This window comes from Rattus norvegicus, chromosome 7 (genome assembly GCF_036323735.1).
Source record: "Rattus norvegicus strain BN/NHsdMcwi chromosome 7, GRCr8, whole genome shotgun sequence".
NCBI classification, from domain to species: Eukaryota; Metazoa; Chordata; class Mammalia; order Rodentia; family Muridae; genus Rattus; species Rattus norvegicus.
In genome coordinates, this window is record NC_086025.1 from 59279319 (window position 1) to 59302939 (window position 23621).

At 44.2% G+C, this 23621-nt stretch overlaps 1 protein-coding gene across 2 annotated transcripts in view; it reads right to left on the reverse strand.

Moving 5' to 3' along the window:
• Nucleotides 1-23621, reverse strand: part of Srgap1 (SLIT-ROBO Rho GTPase activating protein 1) — a 264594-nt gene that overhangs the window by 64312 nt on the left and 176661 nt on the right. For both annotated transcript variants that reach the window (XM_008765403.4, NM_001191784.2), the window contains exons 5-7: nucleotides 13993-14175; nucleotides 13388-13516; nucleotides 161-382 (exon numbers count right to left, since the gene is read on the reverse strand). In XM_008765403.4, the coding sequence (XP_008763625.2) occupies nucleotides 161-382; nucleotides 13388-13516; nucleotides 13993-14175 (534 nt within the window). The remainder of the gene's footprint in view (nucleotides 1-160; nucleotides 383-13387; nucleotides 13517-13992; nucleotides 14176-23621) is intronic.

Sequence of the window (23621 nt, forward strand, 5' to 3'; positions counted from 1 at the left end):
GGAGGATCAGGAGTTCAAGGCCAGCCACGGCGGCAGAGTGAGCCTGAGGCCATCATGGCCTATAAGAGGCTCTGTTTCAAAAAAAAAAAAATTATAAGACATAATAAATGACGTATGAAAAGACAACAGGCTCATTGAGAAGGGAAAATCAGTTACTAACCTCATCGCCCATGTGAGACTGAAACTCAAATTTCATTGGTGGGCAGAATGCCGCAGGGTACATCTCCATGAATCTCTGCTTGTCACTTCTTGGCTCTAAATTGTCCACAGCATTTTCAATGATGTCTAAGCCTTCGTGTCTGGAGGTTTCAAGGTTGTACTCCGCCGAGAGGTATGTTCTGAGGGCTCTGTTCAGACTTGCATGGTAGCCGAGATCACAGCACTTGAGAATATACAAGAACACAGATATAAATGTTAATCCAAAACTGGCTAAAGACCTACGTGTGCAACCTGTAAGCAGAAGACTCTGAAGAAGATCACGACGTTGGATTCGACATGGGCTTCCTGCAGATGACGTCAGAGGCACCTGAGGAACCAAGGAGATGTTAAACCGGATTCTATCAGAATTGATGGTTTTCATGATTCACAAGACATTACCAAGCAACTGAAAGGATAAACTGGAATGAGGGAAGTGTTTGTAAAGCGACTGTATGTATACAAATATATAAAGAACTCCTGCAACTCAATAGTTCAAATTGCTTGGTTGGAAGAGAGGGGTCTCTGAGTAGGAATCGCAACAGAGATATGGCTGGGGCAAGCGTTATCAAAAGAGGCTGGCGATCCTTGGTTATCAGGGAAACAAAGTACCAAGATAACAAGAATGGGCTAGAGGTGGCTTGGCAGTTACAAGCCCTTGTTGCTCTTGCAAAGGACATGTGGATTTGGTTCAGAGCACCCATGTGGTGGCTCACAACCATCTGTTAATGCCAGTTCAGGGGATCTGATGCTCTCTTCTGGCCTCTGTGGGTACTGCATACATGTGGTACTCAGATCCACGTAAGGGGACATAAAATAAAAATAAATGAATCTTAACAACAACAACAAAAACCAACCAACCAAAACCAAAAAACCAAAAAACCAACAAGAAACCAGCTCACACACACTAGCAGCAAGTGCTAGGAGGAATGTGGGCAAACTAGAGCCCTCACACACGGTTGGCGGGAGTGTAAAGTGGTATAGTCCTTTCATAAGCAGCTGGTTGCTCAAAAGGCAAAACTCACTGCTACTCCAAGACTCTGGGCTGGGGAGGTAGTTCAGTGGGTAGCAGCACTTTGTTGTCCAAGCAGAAGGGACAGGAGTTCATACCCCGCCACATGTGAGAAACCACAACATGGCCACGAATGCCTGCAACCTTTACACCATGTGGAGACAGGATGTGTGCTAGGGACAGCTAGCTCTGGGTTCAGTAGACACCCTCGCTCAAAAGAATTGGACAGTGAGTGATAGGTGATGTTCTTGTGGCATCTACATGCATATAGACTATGAACACGTATGCACACACATAGGCGTGCACACGTACACATGCACACACACTCATGGGTGTGCATATAACATGCACACACATGCTCACAGGCTCAGAAAATTGTTTTCCTAGGTGTGTATGTAGGAAGAATGAAAATTACTTGCCCCTGAACAATTGTAGCGCCTCTATTCATTGCAACAATGCGAACAAAATGTCTGCCAGTCAATGACTATATAGGCAGATTGTCATACAACCATACATTAGAATAGTATTCATCCACAGAAAGGAACAAAGTATGGGTCCATGTTGCAACACGGATGAACCTTAGAATATGCCGTATAGAAGTCAGTCACACACAAGCCTATGCGTCATGTGAACCCATTTATCTAAAGTAAAGAAGAGTCACAGCCAGAGACAGAACATGCACTAGTGGCTGTCTTGTGCGGGTGTGTGTGTGTGTGTGTGTGTGTGTGTGTGTGTGTGTGTAAGAATTGGAGAAGTAATTGCTGAGGGGTGCAGGATGTCTTTTAGGGATAATAAAAGTGTTCTAAAATTGACTGTGGTGATGGGTACGCGGTTCTCTGGCTGTACTAAATGCCAACTGTAGACTTTGAGTGCGTGAGTGGAATGGTATGTGAATTATACATAATAAAGCTATCAAAGATGTAACGGTGGAGTATAACAGCAGGAGGAAACAATGAGGAATGGCATCCAAGTTTCATTCACTCAACACTGTGACGGATACAGCAATTTATTCAAATCCTTCTAAGACAAATATGCTAAGTGAGGCTGCAGATTTGCATATTTTATTGAAGATTCAAGACTAATTCGAATTTGTAGAAGGGAACAGGCTTGAGTCTGTCAAAATATTCAGAAATGCCTTCCCTCTAACTCCCAGTAAAAATCCTTAAATAAGAAATGGTTGCTAAGGTCCTCTTATTACAGATGGAATTTTTTCCATACTCTTAGGAATCCAAGAGCTTTGGGTGGGGCTGAAGAAATGGCTCAGAAGTTAGGAGGATTGGGGTTCAAGTCCCAGCCTCTACCTGGGTGGTTCACAAGTGTCTGAAACACCAGCTGCAGGGGGATTCCATGCTTCTGGCCTCCGTGGGCACCTGCAACCACATACATACAACTCCATACAGACACAGATACATAATTAAAAATAAAAGTAATTTTTAAGGAAAGAGCTTTGATTTTTCCCCCTCCCTGAGTCTTTATTTCCTTTTTCCATGTATCCTAAGTGAATATGATTTAAAAGTGTGTAAGTCTGGAAAGGAGCCAGCAATTACTGACAGCAGAATTTTGAATTTGAACATATTAGAAGAGGAGGAGGAGGAGGAGGAAGAAGAGGAAAAAGAGGAAGAAGAGGAAGAGGAAGAGGAAGAAGGAGGAGAGGGAGAGGGAGGAGAAGAAAAGAGAGAGAGAGGGAGGGGGAGGAGGAGGAAGAAGAGGAAGAGGAAGAAGAGGAAGAAGAAGAACTAGTTCCTTACAGAGGAAACACATAGTTTTAAATAGGCAAAGCAGGTCATCTCCGTATCACTCTAATGATTCAGCTTGATTCAATTCAAATCATTAAGCGGCCCGGTGCCAGGGATTACACTAGGCTCCAGGCGCACGAAGGCTAGGACACAGCGAAACACTTCCATCCTAAAGGGAACAGAATTATAGCTGTTCATTAGTTTGCTATGAATATGGTAGGAGACTGGGCACATGGGAAGCAGCCTTGGCCCAAAGAGAGCAGGTCCTCCCGGCTAGGATGCGTCAACCAGCCTTTGTGAAGGGCCAATGGAATCCCAAGCACGAAGAAACACCAAACGCTAAGCTGGAGGCTCTGTGGCAGGTGCACACTTTGCATGAAGAAGGCCCTAGTTGTCCCAGGGACTGCAGTGAAAACTTTGCCCTTTCCAGCTTCAATTTCCAAATTATTACAATGGGGGCTTTAAAGCAAAATTACTTCGAAACCTTGTGGCTCAAAACACGATTAGCAGCAATAGCTTCACTAGGGGCGTGTTAGAATCCTGGGCTTGGGCTATGACTCAACAGGTGTGCCGGGGCTTGCTGCCAAGATTGGTGAGCCTGAGTCCCAGGACCCCTACATGGGGAATGACAGAACTGGCTTCTACAGGGTGTTCTCTGATTTCCACACACTTGCTATGGCCAGTGCTCCACACATATACGCAATCACACATTAAAAAACAAAAACAAAAAAAAAAAACAAAAAACCAAAAAACCCCAAAACCAAAAAACCAACCAAAACAAAACAAAACAAAACAAAAAACAAAACAAAACAAAAAACAAAAACAAAACAAAAACAAAAACAAAAAAAGAACAAAACAAAACAAAACAAAAAGACAAAAAAGAAAAACCAAAAACCAAAAAACTTAAAACTGTGTTAAAAAACACAAAATATTTAGCTCCAACCCTGACCCATTAGTCTGGACTCAGCAGTTTAAGAAGGAAGCACATTTGAATGATTAAACACTGGAAACATGTCCCTACAACACTCCAGTGTCAGGGTCTTGTGACTCTGTCCTTTGGGGGGTGCTGTTCCCCCAAGCTGACAGGAGGATTTGATTAAATATGATTTGATTTATAAAAAAAATCAGCAAACAGCTATGATGTCACAATTACAAGCAACACAATTGTGAAATGCAGCAACTGGCTCGCGACCATTCACTGCCAGCGAAATCAGCTGCACCCAAATACAGAGAGAATGATTCATTTTGGTTAATTTGGAAATTCTAGGCTCTAATGAACAAAGACTTCTTTTATTCCTCTTGCCTCTCCCAATCCATATCGGTTCCCTGCAGTTTTGTATACATCAGAGAGATTGGGGGGGGAGGGGAGAAATCATTCTATCTTTCAATAACATCTCATTTTATAAAGGGTTCCTTTAACATGTACTAGTGCTTAAAATCAGTCCACTATTCAAAAGGAAGACAGAATCTTCCACCCGATTACATGGAAGCAAGGAGACCTGCGGCTCCCTGGCCTAAGTATTGATTCGGGTGGGAGTTAATAAATAGGCTGAAATAGAGAGGTGACTGAGAAAGGCCTTTTACTCCTGACACAACCTGGGCTCCTGAGAATTTAAGAGAGAAAGGGTGACTGGAGAAAAAAGGGGGGGGCAAGGAAGGGAGAAACAGAGGTAGGGAGGGAGGGGAGCAAGAGTGGAGGGGATAGAAGGTAAAAAGGCAGAAGGAAGGAAGGGAGGGAGGGAAGGAGGAAAGGAAGATAAAATGGAGGAAGGGCAGAAAGAATTCTGACCACCAACTACCAAACTGACTTGCTGTTTTGAAGAACAGCCACTAAGTTTCCATCATCCCCAACACTTTCCTCCAAGGACAAAATCCCTCCTGGGTTTCTGTTCCCAGTATAGCCAAGTGGATCCACTGTGAGACCTGGCTTCACAGTGGCTTCCTAATGGAAGAGTGGAGCAGGCACCTGACTTAGTAACTCTAGGTGCCTAGCAGGCACTTCTGGACTGGTCCTCCTGGGCTGGGATGTGAGCCTGTTTATGCCCGCAAGCACTTCTGTGCTGGCTTCTGACAGGCAGTCTTCATCTCGGGCCCCTATGGTGCTCTTCGGTTCATAAAGCCAGTTAGTTGGCGTGAGTTTATTACCTATTTATTATATAACATTTCCAAATTCTAGGCTTCTCAAGCATCCTGAACTTAAAAGAAATAATAAGCGGGGTTGGGGGGTGGGGTGGTTGTCAAGGTCCACTGAGAACAAGGCTACCCGAAGCCGAGTCTCTTTTTTTTCTAAACCAGAAGCTGAAATGACATTGGATATGTAAGGACTCAAGATATTTAGTTAAAAAGGTCTCAAGTAAGTCTATGGAACTTATGAATTATTAATGAGACACAAAAGGCCAGTTTCTGCACAGAGAGTGGAGTTTCATAGCCCAAGCACATTTAATGATGAAAATACATAGGAAACCAATGAACTACTTCACTCAAACAAAGCTCTGTTATTCTGACAGACGAAGAACTCTGGAATGCACAACATCATGGACCAAATAAGTGGGGAGGAAGGACTGTTGGAATTACAAGCATGCGTTAAAAAACAACAACAAACAAACAACAAAAAAACAAAAAGCACTTTAGGTTTTTAGAAACCCTAAGCACTGCCGAGATACAGCACACTAGATATTAGTCTAAGCCCAGCACGCTAACCCCAGCCCACAGGGTTGTAACCTGTATCAGAGGGCAAATGAGATTAGGCAGCAAGGACAATGACAAAAAAAGTGGACCGCAGCTCCCAGGATGGTCCCTTCCCTTCCCCACCTCTCTGTCCTCCCTTAGCACAGATTCCATGATACCAGGAGCCCTTATTGGAAAGAAGTCTGGTGTTGCTGATTCCCTAAGTCCTAGTCAAGGACAATACAGGGCGGTCCTTGAAGCACAAAGAGGAGAGCACCAAGCACCCCATGACTCTGGTAGCTATGGGAACAGAGAGGGAGGGTTCCCTATTTCCTGCAGAAGTCTCTGCCTTCACCCCTGTACTCTTGCCTGAGAGATCTGAGTGGTCTTTTCTTCTAATTCCTGTATCTAGATTTCATTTCTATCAAAGCAGACTTAGTTTAATATACGATTCCCTATAGACTAGGCATGAACTCTGATCCGGGGAAAGAGGTGAAGGGTGGTAATTCACACCCTAGAGGGGCTCAGGCTCCCCAGGAGAAAGGTGCTTACTGCAAGCACCAGGTTGATTGTTACCTTTGCTGTGGATTTTGAATAAAGACTTTTCCCACACCTTATTTTGAGTCTTTTTGAAAAATAGGGCAAGCCAAGGACACTAGGATTCTAAAAAAAGCAGCTTTCGTGTGCCCACGAGTGGGTTTCAAGGGACTAGAAGGAGGTGAGTCCAAAAGCTCCTGGATTATCAAGGAAAGGAGTCACTGCTTCAGAACCCCTGTCTCCTCGTCCTCCACATTTTCTTCTCGCCATTTATTACTTTAACCCAGAAACTATAGACCCATTTTGTGAGAAATAATCATCCCGTGGGATCAAGCCAGATACCTTCATTTTCACAAGCACATTTTGTACTCTCCATTTCCTGTCTGAGCATCCACAGAAAGCTGGCAATTCAATTCTTGTGGCTCCTGTATCAATTGTAGCCAAATGCTTAGCAAAAACAAAGTTTCAACTTTTCCCCAGGGCAGTGGGAAGATCACAATGGCGCATCTCTGTAATAGGAGTAGATACAAAGTAGGAAACAGGACTGACACTGATTGCTGATAGGTCTCCGCTAATGAACAGCTGTTACCATAAGCGGCTCCCACCCACCAGACTCATTCTCTCAACTAAGTCAAGTAAAATCAAGAGGAAGGAGAGGGATCAGACATAGGGAGCTCAAATACAGGCCATACAGTAAATGTTATGGAAAAAAATAAAGGAGCAGAGGAGTGGCATCCGGAAGGAAGGTTGCTGGCCTTATATTTAGGGCAGTTGGTGAGTAATGTGCACATGAGGAAGGACTGCAACAAAGCACACGGGCCCCGAGCAAGGAAGTGCCCTGTGGATCTGTGGGACAGAGAGCTCAGCATGCCCAAGCATCGCAAGCAAAGGTAATGGGTAGATGGCACCGGGAGGCAGGTGGGTACCAGTTCATAACGTAATTACAAACCTTCAGCTCTTAGTCTAGGGGTCCAGGAGGCCACTGGAGAATTTCAAACGTGTCTGACTCCTGACTTTTAGTACTATGGTAGTCTGGGAAGAGAACAGAGCTTTGGCAGACATGAGTGTAGGTTGTGGGGTACATTTCATGGAGTGGATGGATGGAAGAAGGAAGCAACACAGGCAGGTGGTGGGGAGAAAGCCCAGGAATCCAAGGTTGTCATAAGAAGTGGTACGTAGGGTCTGGAATCTTTACGAGGAAGAGACCGTGGGATTTGCTGATGCATTCTATGGGAAGAAAGTGGTAGCATTTCTTGGGGCATGGAAAGTTACTAAGAAGAAAGTTGTCTGTGTAGAGGGTGGTGAAGGTCGGCAAAGATAGCATTAAAGGTGCTTAGGGAGTTAGGGATGCTCTGAATGCCCACACGTGTGAATGACGGCTGGCAAGAAAACTGATGCACCGATCCTGAGCCAGGGAAGAGGCCAGGGCTGAGGATAGGAATCAAGGGCCATCGAGAGAAGAAGCAAAAGACGGAGACCTGGGGTCTCACTTTGGAGGCTTTTTGGCATTCAGAGGTCCAGAGGAATGTGGCCAAGCCAACACTGGAGACTACAAGAGTAAGAACAGCAGCAAGAAGATGGACCACTGCCGCTGCCGTCACCACCAGTCCTTTCAGGGACTTCGTTGAAGCAAAAGCCTGTGGCATCTCCATCAGAAGAAACTTAAAATGCCACTTCCTACAGCCACCAACTCATTTCAGTCTTTAAACACCCCTCAAAAATCACAACGGACTAAAACCATGCCCACGTTAGTCTTCACAATGACTGGATATGCTAACCCACTGAACATAGTCTCTGTAATCTTTCTAATAAGAGTTCAGGTCCAGTGAGGGAAATAAGGTACCACTTTTGGGCAGGTTTTCACAGATAACTCTTGATACCACCATGCATGGGGGAGGGGGGGCACGTGGTCCTGACTAATTAAGGAAGCCGAACTCTGAATAAGTTGCTCTTTAATGAAAGAAATGCATGTCCCAGGAGAGAAAAAGATAAGGCTAAACGCTTCAGCATAACTGACTATTCAGAAGTGATGGCAGAAAGGCGATGGGGGCTACACACTGCAATCTGATTTCAGTCTCATCCTGTACAAGTGGCTAGGAAAGCCAATAAGCCAGCGTGTGAAAGAGATCTGTGTAGAGACAACTGGCCAGAGTAGGGAGTTGTCTCCGGGAAGTATTACATGAGAAACACTTAGCCTTCAAGTTTCCAAGGGAGCTGCGACTTTTCTCAGGAGAAACTGGAAAACAGAATTGTTTTGGACAAGTAACAAATGGTAATTACTGGGGAGGTGTTCGGTGACACTGGGGACGTAGTTTCTCTGAATGCATCTTAGGAATGAAGATCTGTTTGGAGATATGTATGGAGATAAACAGATATTTCCTGGCAGGAATGAAGTCTTTGTCCCAGTTATTTTTAAGAATTCTGAGTTTACAGATTGGGGAATTTGATTATTAGGCTAAGGAATCCAACTGTCCAGACTTTTGTGTTTAGCCGGGCATGGCAGCACAGGCATTTAATCCCAGCACTCTGGAGGCAGAGGCAGGTGGATCTCTTCTAGTTCAAAGTCAAGCTGGTCTTCACAGCGAGTTCTGGGCCGGCCAACCTACATTCTTGGCTGAGGAGGCTCCGGGAGTAAAGTGTCTGCTGTACAGGTGTGAGGCCTGCGCTTAAATCCCTGGAGCCCACACCATGTGGGATAAGAGATATCTGAGAGGTGAGGATATTTACAACCCCAGGGCTTCTGTGCTGAGATGAAGGCTAAGGTAGGAGAACCCCGGGAAGGGAAGCTCCGGGGCCAATGGGCCTGGCGAATGGGGTGGAAAACAAGACAGTTGTTTCAAACAACACAGGAAGCAAGGATGAAACCCAAGGTCATTCTCCAAGTTCCACACATGTACCACAGCACAGCCAAACTCAGACACTCATGCATACACACCCAGCATAAGCACACACGTGTACACACATGTTAAGAAAAGAACACTTGTTCTTGCCAAGGACCTGGATTCAATTCCTCGCACCTACGTGGTGGTTTACAACCATCCCGACATACTCCAGTTCCGGGCATCTAGCACACTCTTCTGACATTCATGGGCACCAGGCATGTATGTGTTGCACATACATGCATGCAGGCAAAACGGTCATACACATAAAATAAATAAATCTAATCAGTAAAAGTATTGGCAGGGTCTCAGAGGTTCCCTATGTTATTCTTCCTAGTCATAGCTCCTCCTGGGCTGTTCCCTCGGCAAGCATAGGCATGCATAATGTAGAGAACTGAAGTCAGGAGCAGAAATGAAGTGGCTACTCTTCCTTTTGTGTGACTGCACCGTTACAGAGTTGAGGAGACGCCATGTAAACATTGAACTTGTTACGTGCATACAGGCAAGTTTAGAGTGCCTGGGGCCAGAGATGTCTACTCACTGGTAGGATTAGCATTGATGTATTTTCAACCCAAATGACAGCAGTAACAACACAACAACAACCACGAAAGATACTCAGATTACAGCTAAGCTGTCATAGTCTACATCAGATTACCTTGCGGATCAAAAAGTTGAGTTATAACACAGATACTTTACATTTATACTGATTTATCTACAATACCTATTAAAGTCAGGTGCTCAGTGACAAAAATCATCATAAAATGAATCCATTGATCTCAAAAGGCACAATCAAGACCTTAAGTCAGATTCAAGTCCTAGCAGGGGTCGTCATTACTTTTTTCTGAAGGATTAGATTTTCCTGCTCTGATAGGTATTTCTGAAAGACGGAGAACAGACTTACCAATTCAGATATCCATCGATAAAGGCAATACTCATTCAAGACAGAAAAATATTAGATTATTAAATAATTTTTGAGCATCCAAAAATCTCCAAAAGATTTTATAAGAAGATTTGAATAGTCTACGAAAGTTTTGCACTGATAATTAAAGTTTTTAGCTTTAGTAGTTAAAAGGAGGATATTGAATTAATCAAAGCATCATTGATATATATTTAAATGATTAATCTGAAGTAAATTATATATAAGAAATTTATATTATATAGAAGAAAACTCAATTTTCTTTAATTTACATTATTGATTTATATCCTAAGGAAGGATTTTGCTAACAAAAAATAAATTATGGTTCAGGTGTTGCCAAGTTCTGAATCACTACATCTTAACAAGATCCAGACTTAAGAGACCTTGAAATATCTTTGACTGTTGTAAGGGGAAAGTAGGTAACTGTACAATGGGGAAACATAGTCGTATCTCAGGAAGATGGAGGTCGTTCACGGGGGGAAAGGCAGGTTAAGCAGAATGTAAACTACTATTCCACGTCTTCTCTGTCTAGCACGTGTGTGTGGGCACAGCAAGTCTGGGTTGTGTCAGTGATAATCTCAGATGGAGAACACGCTGATGCTTTTATTGTGGCTTATAGCATATACTATGCGTGTGCTGGCCCTGTACTAATAAAATAACTAAAAACATATATTCTATGGAAGAATGAATAGGGCCTACTCATGATCATCCATCGTAGCAAATTTGTTAGATATGGATGTTAGAGATGGAGGAACTGAAGAATTTTTATTATAAGAAGGCCTCCTCAGCCTTGATTCTCTGATTTTATAATGCTGTGATTTACATGCTTGAGATGCAATTACTGAATTTCAGGTCATTTTGACTGTGCATTAAAGACATTGCCTTGACTTCCTCTCACTGGAGAGATATCAATTTTCCCCATTAATACCATTAACATCAGATAGCTCAGAATAAAATGGACATTGCTACATAAGCTCACATAATATAAACCTTTGCATACTAATCAACCTGTTTCATTTCCACCAGGGAGGGTCAAGCTTGATGGGTTTTAGGATCACTACTATAGATGCAAAATGGAGCCCTACAAAACAAGCAGCCAGTTTAGAATGTCCACCGTTTAAATAAAAATGAATCAAGGAGCAGAAAATTCATTTTCTCTCCACTTTGAGTGCTTGGTTTCAGCAGATTCTGACAGCAGAACAATTTCTTATCATTTCTTCCAACCCTCGTGTTTAAGTCACGTCTTTTAGAAGCTGTTTAAATTTAAAGCCGATCTTTATAAGTCTAGCTTTTGAAAAGGTGGAAAATCACTTGGCCCATTTAAGGGTTATCTAGAGCAGAGTCGATTAGATCTGGAGGTTAAGAGTGTCTTAGTTTGGAATCTGGGGAGATGGCTCATTAGGCAAAGTGCTTGATGCTTAAGACCAGAGTTTGGATTTCCAGAACCCATACAGAAAGAGGAGGAACAGGAACGGGAACAGTTAGAACAGTGTGTACCTGAAATCCCAGCACTGGGGTGGGTGGGGGGTGAGGGTGGGGGAATGACCCTGGACTTGATGGCTAGCTGTCTTGGTCACCGTTCTATTGCTGTGAAGAGACACCATGATCAAGGCGACTCTTATAAAAGAAAGCATTTAATTGGGGGCTTGCTTACAGTTTCGGAGACTTAGCTCATTATCATCATCGCAGAAAGCGTGCTGGAGAGGTTGCTGAGAGCGACATCCTGATCTGCAGGTTGAGGTAGAGAGCCTGGGCCTGTCATGGGCTTTGAGAAACCTTAAAGCCCCCCCCCCCCCCCCCCGTGACATACTTCCTCCAACAAGGCCACACCCACTCCAACAAGTCCATGCCTCCTGTGTTACTTATACTGTTCTCTGAAATAATCGTATGTCAGAAGGTTGTTTCGAGACTTAACTAAAACAGGGGATATCACATTATAGAGTTAATGAACTAGTAATATTTTTCTCTACCAATGAATCTTTTGTTTAAAAAAAAAGAGTTTCAAACCAGGGGCTGAAAGATGGTTACCCTTGCAGAGGCCCTGAGTTCTATTCCTAGAGTCCACACCGTGGCTTACAGCTCTCTGTAACTTGAGTTCCAGAGCATCTCACACCCTTCCTCTTCTGGCTTCTTCAGGCACTGCATACATATGGTGCATATAAACCCATGCAGACACATATACACATACATAAAATAATTCTAATAAAAGGCCCAAACCGTGGTCCTGAAATAGTGACATAATAACTGAAATTTACCCTTAATAAGTAAAGTGGCTTTAACCTACTGTAAATTTAGAGTATTACGTCTACTACAAACTATAATAACACATTATGAAACTGATACAATCAATACAAATCCATGTGTTTGAGTACGGGACCAGTGAATGCTTGGAACTGTTCTTGCTCTGTTCATGTGAACACGCATGTGGTCTTGTTCTGCAATTGCCACTTCACATCTCTCTCCTGGCAGAGCTGGCTTCTGGAGGCACAGGCGTCTTATCAGCTCCACCTCTGTAATTTCCTGTGGTGCTAGCACAAAAACTGGGCTAGTCTGTGTTTTTTGATGAAAGCATCAATGGTGGACTGGGACCCTGGATACATATCTGGAGAGCTGTAAAGACCACTTTTGTATAGTATCTCCCATCACTAACGTGGCTTGCCCGCACTCTGCTTAGCTACACTGGATCTACGACGGCCATAATAAAGCAGTCACCATGAAGTCATTTCTTCAACTTTGAATTGTCTTCTCCACTTTGAGTTTCAGAGGGTAGGGCTAGAAGAGGCTCAGCACCTAAGGACACTGGTGCTCTCCATAGAAGACCTAGGTCCATTTCCAGCATTCACATGGTGGCTCACAGCTGTCTGTATGTTCAGTGCTAGGGGATCTGATGCCCTGCTTTGACCTTTGAGGGCACCAGGCACACACATGCTGGACATACATACATGCATACATATATACATAGATACAGGCAAAACCACTCATGCATATTAAAGTAAAAGTGAATAAATACTGAACTTCAGATAGTAAGGACAGTATGTGGGTTGCGGCTTTCTGCAGTGCTGGGTATCAAACTCAGGATATCCCGACACGCTAGGGATGCTCTACTGCTGAGCTGCAGCCCAGCCTTGGTAAGTTTGAGCCAACGCATACAGTTAGAGAGGAGGTATAGCATAATTTAAAAACCGCACTGTATACTCTCTCTGGCTGAGTCCATCAGGAACACAGCTTCACCCCTCACAGAATCCGACAATGGCTTTTATCAGCTTTAGGACTGTGCTTTATCACGAGAGGCTCACAGTTGGCCCTGTCAAAGGACAAGGCGTAGTGAGCTTGGAATGATTTCATCTTTCCTCGAGCATTACATAAAACGCGTGACTCCAACAAATGGAGGCGTCTTCCTCACGAGTGAGCGACACCTGTGGTATATAAGCCTTCAGGTACTTACATCGATTAAGTCCGAAAGGTCGTGGATGTAATACTTGAACACAGAGGCGTTGGTTGCTTCAAGGGTTAGGAGATACTCGTTGCGTGCTTTGATCGACTTCAGCTTGTTTTCTGAGTATTTTGCTTGTCTCTGGGGATGAAGAAGGCACGGGCATCAGGAAAGAAAGCAAAGTCATCTCGATGAGACGGAAACGCACACAGATTTTCATGAACCGAAAGCAATTTATTCCACATATAAAAATGACCCTTTGGGTCCTTTGTGGAAAGTACATTTTGAATGTGATTTAAATAACAAACCTAGGTTCTCCAGTTCTGGGAATAGCAACCGTGTAGTTGGGCTCTGGGCCCATTTTTATTGAACTTTCTTTGCTAATATCCCAGTTCTCTGGATTTGCACTGAATACTTGGCATCCATCACGAAATGATGTCCAGCTGTTATGACATAATTTTATGTGCCTTAGACATCCCTAATTCCCATGGGAGGAAACGCATGTCTTCTCATAGTGATTCGCCATGCGTGTCTATTGCTGCCGTGTCGGGGCTCTTGGGAGTGTATTGTCTCCTCAGACGAGGACCCCAGAGCGCTGCAACCTATTCTTGACCTACCTTTTCCTTCATTTTTTCAATTTTCTTTACAGAGCTCCGCCGCTGATGCCTCTCTTCTAGCCTAATGTGGAAGACGGGGTCACCAGATCTCCCCATTTGCTTCTCCTCTTGTTTCTCGGCTTCTTTCAGCTTGCTTTCTGCACTGATGCTCTCCGAGTGGTACATGTGGTAGGTTTTCATCACCTGTGAAAAGAGGGACCCAACTTGTGAAAGAGGTGTCTGCCTGCAGCCTTCAGAGTGAATGGGAGCATTGTGAGGTGTGCATGTTAAAAATATCACCCTCTAGCCGTGGAGGGGAGCCAGACTTGTGAGGAAAATAGATGAATTATGGCCTCCTGCTTCTACATACGGCAAACAAATACGCAGACTCACCTGCCAGGAAGAGGTGCGTAGGGACCGTCTCTGATAAGGAGCGGCTTACACAGGCTTCGGGGTGCTTTTCAACGCATTTGCAAAGTTCTCTTAGGTGAGAAAGCGTTTTGCATTGTGAATTGGAAGCCTAAGCCATCTATTCTGGGTTATGTTTCGGTCTAACCCGAACTCCACATTAGTGGAATCCTTAAGGAACTTTATTGACCAAAATCCATTTGTCAAAATACCAACATAAATGTTAGCGTTCATATGTAAGTTTAGTATAGAAATTGGTTTTATGATCACAAAGTGATACATCATATTCAATGTGGAAAAGTAAGTGACACGGGAAAGGGTTTAACCAAATAGACAGAAAACAAGAACAATACCGGTATACAGTCTGGTCTTTTTCTTGAGATCAGACATACACATACCTTTCATTTTAAAATGCTATGTATTATTTCTCCAGATAAAATTCAGGATCAACCAATCTGTACATTTTTATGTGTTTTAAAATAAATATACTGTGGTGCAGTATTTGTTAGAAAGGGTGTGGCCATGTGTGCAGGCATGTGAGCTTGTGTGTGTGTGTGAGTGTGTGTGTGTGTGTGTGCGTGTGTGTGTGTGTCTCTCTATGTGTGTGAATGTCTGTGTGTGTGTGAGTGTCTGTGTGTGTGTGAGTGTGTGTGTGTGTCTGTGTGTGTGAGTGTCTGTGTGTGCGTGTGTGCGTGTGCGTGTGTCTGTGTGTGTGTGTCTGTGTGTGTGTCTGTGTGTGTGTGTCTGTGTGTGTGTCTATGTGTGTGTGTGTGCGTGTGTCTGTGTGTGTATGTCTATGTGTGTGTTGTGTGTTCATGTACGTGTATTCATGTAGAGGCCAGAATTGAGTGGGTGTTTTTCCTTCATGTGCTTCCTGCCCTTATTCTTTTGATACAGGGTCCCTTACCAAACCTAAACTTCCTTGACTTGGGAAGACTTCATTGATTAGGGATCTGCGGTCCCGGCATTCCTTCTCCCATGGCCAGCCTTTTAAAATATGCATGGGTTCTGGGGTCAGAACTTAGGTATTTGCGCTTGCACTGACTGAGTCTCCTCTCCATTCCGAGTCACCAAATGTTCTTCTAAAACGTAAGTTTAAGGCTGCATGTAAGGTGTTCCCAAGTGACTGTAGATACTTAATGAACTATGATTGGCTGTGATGGGATCGGGCTATACTAACCCTGGGTGTGCAGACTGTCTTACTCCGTTTCTTGGGAACAACACACACTTAATGTGTCAGTAAAGCTTGCAGAACATTTATGTCATGGGACATGCTACATCCCATAATACATAGAACATCTCTTCTATAGACACAATAAACTCACATACTACTCCAATTATTAAAAACTTTGGTAATATTACTGCTACAAAAATGTTCATGAACAAACTTGTCTCCTACTGCCTAGGACAATTTTCCTAAGGCAAAACCATAGTGTTAGAGAACACGTATGTATGTGTGGCTTTGAAATATACTGCTAAGTGTATACTTTTTAATTACAAAAACAAAACCAAGCCATTTAATTACAAAAACAAAACCAAGCCAATCTATAATACCTCAGAGTACTGTAAATAACTAGTCTAGCTATTTAATAAATATCTTCCTGGATAATAAAGGAATACATTACTCTTTAAATTAAAAAATTTTTTTTGTTCATTATGTGTTCCGTCTGTGCAGCTGCCCACGGAGGCTGGAGGCATCGGATCTTCCTGGAGCAAGAATTATAGGAAGCGAACTGGGATCCTGTGCAAGAGCTGTAAGTGCTCTCAACTATGGATCCTGCTCTCCGGGCCTGGCATTAATTACCCTTATAACATCTGTCTAGAATCTCAACATTCCTACCTGTAGAAGAGTAGTAGTAGTCAAGTTTTAAGGAATTTCCCCTGAAAAACAACAGTTTCTCCATACAGTTTCAACATGCTGCTATATGTAGGGTTAGGCGTCTGGAAGACTCAGACACCTTGTCCTTCTGCACAATTATATTTGCTAAGAGAAACAACGCACGCACACAGGTGTGGCGCTCCGAAGCAGGCTGGGATGAGTCTGCAGTTGCGGAAGGCAGATTTTATTTCACTCGTAAATAACGAAGTTATCCGGATTCGGTTTTGTCATTAAGGTGTTAAGAAGTTGAGGCAAAAGTAATGTTTGAAAGCAGGGAGCTTCCCCTTTCCTCATCTGGAGAGACGGGTTTTTAAATAGACTGCAACCTGGATTAGAATAAACGAATTCATTTAACTTGAGCCATGCAAAATTGCTGTTCTCTGGGTTAGCGGGAATGGCAGGAAGCGAACATGTCCCTGTGGTCCCACTGCTGGCTCTCTCGGGATGAGTGGAGGAGTGCATCCTGGGGCTGGTGGGGAGTCTTCCTTTGCAGAACTGTGCAAAGCAAGTAACAGTAAACCCGAGGAAGGCTTAGCTACGGAGTAGTGCCATGTGCTATTGGAAAGTTGCCTGTTTTTAATAATTACTGGACCTGGAGGGGGTCTGGCTGGCCACTCTAGTTTACCAGCAAAGAAAATAGTATCAGGAAGCAGCCGGGCAGCTGGAGAATGTGAAGGGAGTTACCCTGCAGCTGGCCAAACAGCGGAGTCAATGATCTACTACACACCTTGCATTTCACGGCCTGGCTCTGTTTATATTCCCTGCCTGGGGCAAACCCACATGCCATTTAGGCCCCGGTGCCAGCCTACATCTTAAAATGACAGGTACCGGCACCCCACACATGCACACAAGCTCCACTCAGGGTCGCTCAGTCCTTTCCTTCCTCGCTAATATGAAGTTAGAAAGAACGACATCCACTCAGCTGGGGGAAGACGTAGTCCAGAGAGCACTGGGCACCAGAGTTTCTTTTTAATCCACCACTAAGAAAAAGACCTGCCCTCCTAAGTCTTGTGTTATTTGTCTACCAAGGGAGAGGAGAAGCAAGCAACGTGCACAAACTAAGCCTAGTGTACAAGAAAGTAGACTGAGCCATCGGTCAGGATGATGCGTGTTAAAAGGAGCACATTTGAGTCTGAACTGTTATAACATAGATACACTGGGGACAGGCGTCATCAGACCATGACATACGACAATGGGGGGCTGAGTATGATAGCTCGGGGTTACTTTACCTAGTCCAATGAACAACTTTCTTTGTTCAGTTTTCCAGTTCGACTCAGGATTTCTGCTCTTCTCTTAGGTGCTTTTTTTTTTTTTTAAAAGAATTATTTATTTTATGTATGTAAGTACACTGTCGCTGTTCAGACACACCAGAAGAGGGCATGGGATTCCATTACAGATGGTTGTGAGCCACCATGTGGTTGCTGAGAACTGAACTCAGGACCTCTGGAAGAGCAGACAGTGCTCTTAACCACTGAGCCATCTCTCCAGCCCTTCTCTTAAATGTTAATTGTTAGGATGGACAAATTAAAAAAATAAACAACAACAACAACAACAAAAAAAAAAACAAGATGGGGAGAGAAAGTTCTCAAAGCCTTTGAGAATTGTAATTGCAGATAATGAGCACAAGTAGAAATCGCAGGATTCGAAATGTAAGTTGAGAGAAGTGAAATGTGTTTGTAGTTAAAACAGCAGATACACTCACTCTCCTGTTTCTCAGAGAGGAAAAGGGGCCTTTATATTTTTGAGGTGCAGTTGAAACCTGTACTTCGAAGGGGAAAAAAAAATCAACTTCTCCTTCAGCTAATGCAAACATATCCTTTGCATACCAAATGGCCCCATGGGCATATATCCATTTCAATGTAGTCTCAGAGCACATTTTCCTATTTGGATTCTTTCCTACTAACAGTTCATGCATAATTCTCCAACCAGAATCCTCAAATTATCATCTCAGAATGGCAGGAAAAGTATAGTCTTGTAGAAAGCTATTCTCAACAAGAGTTGATTTTTTTTTCTATATATTTGTATATAGGTGTGTGTCTGCTGTGTGTGTGTACGTGTGTATGCACATGTGTATGGCCTGGTATGTGCAGGTACATGTGTGAAGACCAGAGGAGTACATCTAGTATCCTGTTCTAGTACCTTCTTCCTCCTATTTCCTTGAGACAGGGGCTCTCAGAAAAGTTGGAGCTTTATTGGAAGGCAGAAGAAGACCCGTGCTCCCTGCAGTAGGGGTTATAGGCACATGCGTGACCACACCTGAGCTTTTATGTGGGATCTGGGGGCTTTTACTCAGGCCTTAGCCGCTGGGCCATCTCCCAAGGCCCTCGTTATGGATATTTTCCTGAGACTGGGGAGTTTTACCTCATACCCTTTGCGCATGCGCTGTTGACTGTTTTCGTGTTGAAAGGCCCATGACATTTAACCGACACTACTCTCATATTTTAAGCCATAACAATAATAATTAAAATACCTGAGCTATATTTTAATATTCTATACGAGGAATTATTACACAACTGAAAACTACATGCACGTTGGAGAAGATCAGTGGGTTTAAGCTAGAGTTTCTACTTTTTTTGACTTGTGGCTCAGAAGTTAAAAGGACACGGATTAGAAGGATGGACCACTGATTACTAAGGGTGAAGACCACTTAATTCCCCACCCACCTCACAAAGTTATTGCAGATTCCAAATTGTATGCCAACAAGTATTAAACTTCACCAAGCACATCATATATGTTTATATCATATTTACAGCATATCGCTATCAATTCAGTGAGGTGCACTTACACGTATGTGTGTCTAGCCCACCACCGGCTAGACATTGTCCTAAGCACTTGGCTAAGTCTTCTAGTCACTATCTCAGGTGACTTTATTTTCCCTCCTGCTAAAATTGTGGCCCGTCCTCTAAGGTGATCTTAAATCCCATTTCCTGTCCTGTGGGCAGAGAAATCTTTTTCTTCCAACTATCCAGACACACTTGTTGACGGCACAGACTGCCTGCCATGGGCTGCAGGGTTCCATGTGCCATCAGTATCAGGGTTTTTCTTGTAAAATCAGATAGGACGCCAGCAAGAGAATCCCGTGTGCCTTCAGATCCTTAGTTCTACTTCAGAATCAGTGTAGAGAATGGAGATGTTGGATGAGAGACAGTGAAGGGCAGGAGCCCCTTTCCTTGCTCATGAACTTGAGAGATCTCACTGAATGCCTACTATGTGCCCACATCTTTTTTCATCCTCGGCATCCAGATTAGCGTACTATTAAACACCTGAGATTAGACTAGGGTTAAGACAAATGTTTCAAAACCGTCTGTGAAAGGCGGTGTATCAGTTACCCTTCTGTTGCTGTGGTAAACACCACGAGCAAAAGAGAATGATGGGACAAAGAGTTTAGTTTTGCTTAGGGTTCTGGAGAGATAAGAGTCTATGAGAGCGGGAGATATGGAGGCAGGAGCAGAGGTCTCGGGGATCACATCTTAATCTCAAGCACAAATCAGAGAGAGAGGGAGAGAGGGAAGGGAGAAGGGGAGGGAGAGAGGGAGGGGGAGAGTGAGGGAGAGAGAGAGAGAGAGGGAGAGGGAGGGGGAGAGGGAGTGAGGTAGGGGGAGGGGGAGAGAGAGGGAGAGGGGCAGGGAAGGGAAGAGGGGGGGAAGGAGAGGGGAGTGGGGGGGGGAGAGAGAGGAACAGAGAGCGAGCACAGTGAACTATAAGTGAATATGAAAGTAGCTTCGAATCTTAAAGCTGCCCACTAGAGGCATCCCTGGCAAGGCAGACCTCCCTGTAACCTCTCCAAATAAAGCCACCACCCTGTAAACACGTGTTTAGTCTATGGGAGACACTTCTATTCATGCCACCACAAAGAGTTAGTAAGGGCACTTTTGATTCCTAGGAATAGAATGTTCCTTGGCAGGGGAAGAAGATGACGCTGAATACGTTCATGATAGTGTTTCCTAACTTCACAGTCCACTGCTGAGCAACAGGTTGTGGCCTTTTGTGTCAACGACTTAGGGTAGAGGTTTATTTTTTAATGCACACACAAACACACACACTCACATACACTTACACCATTCACACTCACATACACTTAACACACATAAACATACATTTGCGCATACTCATAATCACCACACACTTACACACTCACCATATATTTACATACACATGCTCACACACATGCTCACACACACTTAGACACATATACACTCTCACAGTCTTAACACATACATACTGACACATATGCACATTCACACACACACATATAGTCACACACATATGTACTTTCACATACACTCTAACACACACACTGACACATATGCACATACCATCATACACACCCTCAGACATATACAGTCACACACACTGTCACACACACAGTGACACACATGCATTCACAATACATACCATCACACACACTCTCTCTCTCTCTCTCACACACACACACACACACCACTCCAATTATAACTGAGCTTCTCAAGTCATCATTCAATCAACATCACCAGGGTGGACCACAGCTATGAAAGCCATCACTCTTACTTCCCAGGAAGCATTCAGTTTCAAAGTGGAGGAGGACCTGGAAACTACAGTGCGAGAAGCCTGGCTCCCCCAGGAGCTCATGGAGCTTCTGTCTGTCCTTGAGGCTGTCCTTCTGAGTACGGCTTCCACTCAGCCACACTGAGATGATACCTGTGCTCATTAGAGACCAGGTGACTGCAGCTCCTTTTAAAAGAGCTCTTGGGCCACCATGTGCCATGTCCTCTCCCTGACATCCCCATCCCCTCCATCTCCACTCTCTCCATCTCTAGCTTTCTGTTCTTTGGTAAACAGGGCCAGCCGTGGTGAAGAACAGAGCTTTTGGGGGCCAGTGCTGTGGCTGCCTGACTGGGCAGGCCCCTTAACTTCTCGAGCCCTGTTCATCATGGTCGAAATGAAGAGTAAATGGTAGCACACGCCGAGTGCAGGGCAGTGACGGTAGCCTTCTTTCCCTTACAATTTCTAAGGCAAGAGACAGACAGAAGAGTGTGGCTTTGGCTCATGATCCAGCTCGGGAGCAGAGGCACAGGCCACCTTCTGAGGCAGGACAAAAACATGTCAGCAAAGGTGCATCTGAGTGTTTCACACCAACACCCAGACCGGCTGAAACCTCTTCAAAACACAAACTGGCCACAGAGGGAGCGCTGGGAGGTGACTGCACAGACATCTACATGTTCACAAAACACCTACATGCATGTTTAAGAAAAGCTCCCAGCCCCTCTGGAGCATACATCCCATAATTGGCTCCCTGTTCAACATATGGTTAACAGTTAACTATAAAACTAAGTGGACATCAGAGAGGTTTTGGGGTCAGCATATGCTGGCTTATACCTAATGGCAGCCTCGATCCAGGGCTTTGCTAGGCTTGAGGCCAGAGAGGGCCCACTGGGGCAGGGGCGGGCACAGGCAAGCCCGCTCACATTGTAGAGCAAACAGGGGCCTGCAGTATATGCAGGTGGGGTGGGCAGTGTGGGCATCAGGGCTGGCTGAATGGCAGTCAGGTGATGAGGGATTCTCAGGGTTCTTTTCCATTGGTTCATATTTAGCTCTGGAAGCCCACTCAGATGAGGGAGGGGGAAATGTCTTGTTTATATAAAGAATATAAAGTTAGAAGAAACCAGTTCTCAACATGAATGCTAGTCAGTCCCCACCTCTACCTCCCACTCAAGTCCCCCAAGACTGCATTTCCCACTATCACTTATGGTATTGAGGCAAGTTGCTAGGGCTAAGTCCCAAGCAACTGGCTAGTAGGACTGTCATGGAGGTGGGCTTTTCTAAACCTACCTCCTCTCCCTGGGCCTCTATGCCTCTTGAATGGTTTAAAAAAAAGCAATTTGCAAAACTACATTTTCGAAGTGACTTTTGTAGGAGAAATCTCTTGTTTATGAGCTCAGACTCCTAAGATAAAATGCCTGAGTTCAAATCCTGCTTCTGTAGTTACTTGCTGTGTGATCTAAGGCAAGAGACTGTTGCTCAGAGTAAACAACACAGCAAACAGTGCCATTCATATGTCCACTGGAGAACAAATGTATGAAGGAATAAATGCAGGGAAAGTCCTTCCGGTGGGGCTTGGTCTTGTCGAAAGGCTGGACCCACTGATAGGGAGCAGACTTGCTTTCTATCTGCTGGTTATTTTATCAATCAATAAGATGAAATTCACACCGCGGAAAAAGTCGAACGTCACACTAGAGTGCGGGTGACCTTTGTCCCAGGCTGTCATCTGTGCTGCAGGCTCATTCATCTCCAGAAACCATCTACTTCTGCCCCAAAACTGCACACGGCCCTCTGATCCCTCCTGAGATGCTGTTGAAGTTTAAACCCTCAGCCTTCTACGTAGCTCCTGTGTACCCACAGGCTAATAACTTTATCCGCTTTGGTTTTATTTTCTGTTTATTTTTTTTGTTTATTTTTTTATTTTTTGTTTCTGTAGGTTTGCTTTAATGATCCAGATCATTAAGCTTCGGGGAGGGCAGGGTTGAAATAAAGTTTCTCTTTCTGCCCCTACATAATCTAACCTGTTTTCCAACGTCTTCACTGTTAAATAAAATTACAATATTATTTGCTGTACAGGGCTGGGGGGAGGGGGGCGGGATGGTGTACGTTAACTAACAGACAACACGGAAGGCCAGCAGACAGAAGAGCTACACTGTAGATGACAGCTGTACACATCTGAAGGAAGTTCTATAACATGACCCCGTTAGGTACTGTGCAATGATGTCTCCACCACTGGGGAAGGATTTTGCAGAGATCGTCTTCGAGGTGAGTCTATCAAAGGACGTGTACCGTGCACCATGACTCCGTTGACGTGGACTCAGCAGCACAGTCTGACTTTATCATCAGACTATACTTAGAATTCACACAAATGCCTTGAACAAGAGACATCGATTGTCTGGGACTCCGAACCCTGCTGGCTAGGGATAGCCCATCTCCCTAAGCACAGGGCTAGATTACAGAAAATAGGCAAAATACAGGGAAAGCAGAGAGCCCGCATGCCAAAGAAGTTATGAGGCTTATAAAAATCACGACAATAATTACATTCGGTTCAGCGTAGCGTTAAGGACTTCATTTTAGGAGTGATCGCCCAATGAGCATTTTTAATGGAGAGAACCAGTCTATGGAACAGTAGTTTGGGGTTGGTGCTGGTGATACTAACAAAACTGTCCTAATTTCAGCCTTCGTGTCTCATGCTGGGGCCTCACCTGGGAGGACAACAGGAAGTCTCCCCACAGGACCAAAGTTAAGGAGCTAGTCAAATCCAAGGATCTCAGAGCCTTGCTAAAGAAAGATAAGATGCAAAATAGAGGCGTAAACACTGAACGGAGCTGATCGCAGTCACTTC